Source organism: Sinocyclocheilus grahami, unplaced genomic scaffold (genome assembly GCF_001515645.1).
Source record: "Sinocyclocheilus grahami isolate Dianchi unplaced genomic scaffold, SAMN03320097.WGS_v1.1 scaffold462.1, whole genome shotgun sequence".
Classification (NCBI taxonomy): Eukaryota; Metazoa; Chordata; class Actinopteri; order Cypriniformes; family Cyprinidae; genus Sinocyclocheilus; species Sinocyclocheilus grahami.
This window is the reverse complement of record NW_015505641.1, coordinates 261,417-267,523: the sequence shown is the minus strand read 5'-3', so window position 1 is coordinate 267,523 and position 6,107 is coordinate 261,417. Positions and strand designations below refer to the sequence as shown.

The following is a 6,107-nucleotide window of genomic DNA, read 5'->3' as shown; positions in this document are numbered from 1 at the left end:
CCCAAATTATATGCATAAAAAAAACATTATTTTAAAATTGGCACTCTGCACTTTTTTGTGGTCAATCATTCAATGACTTGATGCAGTTTTACTGGGGATTGGCTTAAAAATTGGCTTAAAAATTGAATCCAAAAATGGACTGAGTCCCTTTAATCAAAGAATCCAACATGCAGGTTGTCTACTTCCAGAGCTGAATGCTCCAGCCGAGCAACTGCCATTGAGATGAATGGAAATGTTAACGTAATGCTTTCCACCGATTATCTCTTTTTTTGGACTGCATAAACAATCAGAGCAATATTTTAATTGGCTCTGCATATTAAACTCGGATTTTAACGTTGAAAAAATGACACGCTTAACATTTAAAAGAATAGTTCACCTGAGATATGTATTTGGGACACATCATACCTTTTCAGTGTCCGTATCACTTGTAAAATGCATGCCCAGGAGGTTACACAAGGCTCTGGCCTTGTTCTATTCCTCAGTGCAGTGCATTGTTTAATATTTAAGGGAATGCAGGCAGTGTATTTACATCTTTGTGACTTGATGTCCTTGAATAATTGATGGACAGGCTAAGCCCTGCTTCCCTCATCCCTGTTTGTTGGCAAGGCTTGAAATGGTAAAATTTTTTTCGATCTATTACACTTCGCATCCAGAGGCTAGTGCAAATCAACAAATTTAGGTCAGGCGGTTTCGGTTCCCTGATGAAAATGAATGGTGAGATATGATTTTAATGGAAGAGAACAGCCAGTGGGTTGCTTATTATTGCTGAATATCATCCTCACGCTGTTTTGAACCAGTCTTTTTCTTTTCCTCATCTCTCTTTCTCTCAAATGTTGTGTCTTGTAACAGATTGTGCTTCCTTGCAAAGTGTATCTGTTTTAACTTAAAGCCTGTCATCATGTTTACTAAGCCACCAAGATAAATGACTTATCTAATCACATAAGCTAATCATTTTGGAGCTTTTTTTATGCACATCTTTCACTGTACATGCCTGGTCAGATGTTACTTTTTTTTGTCTGCTTTTCAGTGTATATCTGCAACCAAAATACTTTCTGAACCGTAATGCCTTTCATTGCTGATTCATTCCTTTGTGAAGAAAAAGCACACTTTATCATACTTTTAAAAAGAGTAATTATTACGGAAATAATATTCTTTAATATTGACCACTCAGCATCCAGGGATGGGATTATCCTTTTAATTGCATGTGTTTATGTATTATTTATATCGTAAAGAGTAAAGTCACTAGCTATTCAGTATAATCGAGTTTTGTAATGGCCGAGTTTTGCTGTTTGTAAACTCTCAGTGTTTATAGCTCTCCGCTTTACTGGAAATTAAAGCACCTAAGCATTTAAATCTTACATGAGCTTCAGATGAGATGCAGATACTTCACAGTTCTTTTAGGAAATGTGACTCATTCTCCATCAGTGAGATCTGCAGGTCCCCGGTTGACATTTCCTTGACGTGATTTGGGCTTGGATTACTGGCAAGAGTTCCTCGATGATTTCTGGCAAACATCCAGTTCTGCCAAGGCTTGTTATGTTGTGTTTTCTCATTTGATACATTTAGCCAATAGCTGTTGCTCAAATGCTCCTCTTGCTCAGACCAGCAAAGCTTCTGTGGTCGATAAAGCAAATAACAAGCAATTTTGTATTAGGGAAGAAGAATTTTGGACTGTCAACTGGTTATTAAATGTGAAGAAGGGACTTCTATTGCATAAATGTTTTAAGGTTATGTGCTACAATTTTTTGTACTAAACTCTGCTTCCATGGTCTCTCATACTCAATAACATTTTCTCCTTTTTCAACTGTGGATGTTTTCCTCTGCCTGGGCCGTCTTCTTTAACACAGCTCTCTGCTGTCTCAGCTGCCGTCTCCTCTTTGCTTCATTGAATTTACTGATCAACATCTGCTTCCTGACAAATTAAAGGCACCAGATGTGTGCCGGTGCCGCCCACATCGTGGTGTGTCATTGAGATATTTATAAAAAAACTGAAACATCTTTTAACTGGGTATTTAAGGGCTTAATTGTACAGCATTGCAAAATATTATTGTCATTAAACATAAACAAGACATAAAATTATACATTTAGTGAGCTTTAAGATTAAAATAAGTAGCGGTCGACCGATATATCGGCCGATATTTGGAATTTTTCAAATATCGGCATCGGCCGACAAGTTTTTCTCTTTAGCCGATGTGTTCGAGGCGGGACTTTTATTTTGACTTTTATTGCGCTTGAGCACACACCACTCACATTCTCCCTCTTGTTCACTGTCGTCGTTCAATTCTGTCTAATATGGATAGAAGTCTATCTAATAATCAGATATAACTGTTAAATAAAGGAATTATATACAAATAAAAAAAATATATATATATACAAAAAAGTATTATAACAATTGCTTTAATATTATTAGTAATAGAAAGGCAAACATTATAATACTTTCTAGTTTGCCGTCAGCATTCAGCAAATACGCATTTATATAATTTAAACAAATCTTAGAATGACTAATGAACATTTAATCTCACAAACCTTGCAGACTACTTCGAATCTAGTTGAGATCTTGTGAAGTGTGCATTTGTATCCTGCATGATCGCGTGTTCTCTGCATGACGGTCGGTCTGTGTGAATTGAATGCTGACAGGAGGAGAGTTCTGCTTGACTAGAGACGCAGGATCGACTTTAAACTAGTGATTTCAAATTATGCTGCACTTTATGCATTTGCCCACTGTCATTTTCATGTCATTTTCGTTGCGTGCTGTTTGTAAAATGAGTGTTACCTTGGCTTTATTTGAAAAAAAAAAAAAAAGGTTCCCAATGCACACAAACTTCCCAGAATACTGAGTGAACTATTGGTTACAGTGTTTTCTTCCTTTTTAATTAGATTTTTATTAAATATTTATTTGTGAAAAATGCTTTGTCTTCTAAAGTATAAGTTTGTTTATTTTACACAATTATTTTTAATCCATTTTCAAATTATTTCAAATTTCTTAAATATAAATAAAACTACATCGGCTTTATATCGGCCATCGGCCACCCTGCTTTCCAAGATATCGGCATCGGCTGTCAAAAAACCCATATCGGTCGACCACTAAAAATAAGTAGTTGTCAACCGATATCGATTTTTTTTTTATTGCCTATACTGATATCTTAGAGAGCAGGGTGACTAATGGGCGATAAAAAACAATATTACAATAAGTAGTTGTCACCCGATATTGATTTTTTTGTGGCCTATACTGATATCTTAGTCAGGCTGACCAATGGGCAATAAAAAGCAATATTAAAATAAGTAGTTGTCACCTAATATTATATAATATTTTTCTTTATGGCCAATATCGATATCTTGGAGAGCAGGATGACCAATGGGTGATATAAAGATAATATCAAAATAAATAGATGTAAACCGATATTGATTTTTTTTTTAATGGCCTATACCGATATCTTAAAGAGCAATAAATAAAGTGATAAAGCCGATATTAAAATAAGTAGTTGTCAACCAATATTGTTTTTTTTACATTTTCTGAAATAGTCCATGTAACAGTAATTTTACTTTACAGTACACAGTGACAGATGACGTATATGGCAAATTGTATATAGTGCAGCATGTAAGGCACTATGAAATGCGTTTTTTCCCCCAAATTCCATTTTTTCCATTAAAATTTTTCTGGTTTCAGTTATTTTCCATTTAAATTTTTCTATACTCCGTTTTAATGTTTAAATGTTATTTTATTAATCAAAAAGCATGACTAATTAATTAAAATCGTGAAACTTACACAATTTAACAGCATTTTATTATTAATTTAACCAGTAAATTAAAAAACTTATTTTAAGTCCCTGTGAAATGTTTACATTTTCTGGATTCCATTTTAATGGTTTCATTAAAGGTTCTATATAAATTAAACTTATTATTATTATTATTATTATTATTAAATTGTAATAATCAAAACCATCTCTAATTAATTGATTTTATAAAAAATGTTTTATTATTATTTTGTTTATTTATCTTTTTTTCAGAAATACTGTGTTGTGCATTTTTCAATGTTCTACTAAATAAATTCTGGTAACAAATTTTTCTGGTAAATATTCCTTAAAAATAATGTTTTAATAATAATTTTATTAGGAGTAGTAATAAGTAATATATTTCTGTCACAGTTTCTTCAAGGTAACCCAAACTTTTATTTTGACGGGTTGCTGTGAAGACCTTTAAGTTTCTGTGTGTATATGATATGATATGATAGTTTTTCTCAAAAGAAACTGTAAAATGCTCATGAAATGACTCTCAGAGCAGCTCTAGAGTTTATGTTCGTGTACTCATAGTCAAAATATCTGCTGCCAAAATAAAAAACTGCTTCCGACATTTATCAGCCAAACTTATAGGCCGATGCTGATAATTTAAAAAGGCCAAATATTAGCCAATATATCACCCTGGTGATGTATGTGTTGATGCCTGTCAAAAATTACAAAAGATATTCTCTATAAAAGATATAAAACATATGTACATGAAATGTGTGGCTAAGCAGTACTTTGCTCCACTGTGGTCTTGATTTATCTGTCACATTTTCAGGTCAAGACTATATTTTCTGTGCTAGTCTCAGCAAAGTACTTTACAAAAATGGAATCTCAGAGCAATATATAATGTGGCTGCATTTTATGTACGGTCTGTATTTGAGCTGGTAAATTAGCTCTTTCAGCCTGCAGCCTGTTTTCAGTCATTGCATGATGGAAACAATGTTGAAATCACTCATAACAAGTGATTAATTTTACATATTTTTCATATTACCTATTTTACATAATGTAGTTTTAGAAGGCTTGCTGAAGAAATTAAATCATGTACTTTAAAAAAAAAAAGAAGAGAATTTGATGAGTGCTAATAAAAAAAAAAAAGTAATGTATTTTGGAAAACATAACTACACCTTAAGCTCTGAGTGGATATCAGTGAATTAGTTCATTAAACATTTTGAATTAGCTTTAATTTTTTTATATTTTCAGTTTTCATTTTAGCAATTTTATGTGCTTTTGTCGTTTTTTTTATTAGTTAATTTAAATAGCTTTAATTCATTTTAGTTTTAGTAATTTGAAAAATTTACCATATTTGAGTTAATTTCTCATTTTCGTTTGTGTTTTCATTTTGCTGTTTTTTAATTATTATATATTTTTATATATATATATTTTAATAAATAATATTTTATTTAATTTACCAAAATGGTGTTTAATAGTTTTAGTTTCACTTGTAGTTATCGATAACAACACTGATACAAACTTATTTTTGATAACAGTGGTGGAGGATAGCAAGCTACCACAGTTTTATTCATTGTGAAAATCACATTTTTGTCTGTGACATTTGATATTGAAGTATGAAGTATTTTTTAACTCGTATACAAATTATGTTTGGATAAACTCACTTTATTGCAATGTAATTGCCAGAAGAATGATGAATATGTAATACTTAACCATTAATGTAAATGACTATTATCTATGTTGTCTGAAAAAGATCTGCATGAACCAGAATACAGAGAATCTCCTGTTTTGTCTTTCCTCTCTAGACTCGCTGCAGGCTCAGCTGATCAGCATGGGTGTGATCCCCACACTGGTCAGACTGCTGGGCGTTCATTCTCAAAACACAGCGCTCACCGAGATGTGCCTCATTGCCTTTGGCAACCTGGCAGAGCTTGGTGAGTTACCGATTCGATTCAGTCACACTGCCTACTACATATCCAGATTTTCATATATTAAAATATATTAGAACGTATTGGATAAAGCTAACACGTCTCTTTTGCCTGATCCTCAGAGTCCAGTAAGGAGCAGTTTGCCTCTACAAATATTGCAGAGGAGCTGGTTCGACTCTTCCGTAAGCAGGTGGAGCATGAGAAGAAGGAGATGATCTTCGAGGTGTTGGCACCACTCGCTGAGAACGGTGCGAATCATAGTGTTCGACATTCAAGAATGATTTTTGAGATAGACATACGATAGATAGATAGATAGACATACGATAGATCGATAGATAGATAGACATACGATAGATAGATAGATAGATAGACAGACATACGATAGATAGATAGATAGACAGACATACGATAGATAGATAGATAGATAGACAGACATACAGACATACGA

General features: G+C 33.1%; 1 protein-coding gene across 3 annotated transcripts in view; it reads left to right on the top strand.

The window, feature by feature from the left end:
• The window catches only part of LOC107552992 (rap1 GTPase-GDP dissociation stimulator 1-like), a 49,937-nt gene that overhangs the window by 23,324 nt on the left and 20,506 nt on the right, over nt 1-6,107 (top strand). For all 3 annotated transcript variants that reach the window (XM_016235057.1, XM_016235058.1, XM_016235056.1), the window contains 2 exons: nt 5,537-5,665; nt 5,782-5,907. In XM_016235057.1, coding sequence (XP_016090543.1) covers nt 5,537-5,665; nt 5,782-5,907 — 255 coding nt within the window. The remainder of the gene's footprint in view (nt 1-5,536; nt 5,666-5,781; nt 5,908-6,107) is intronic.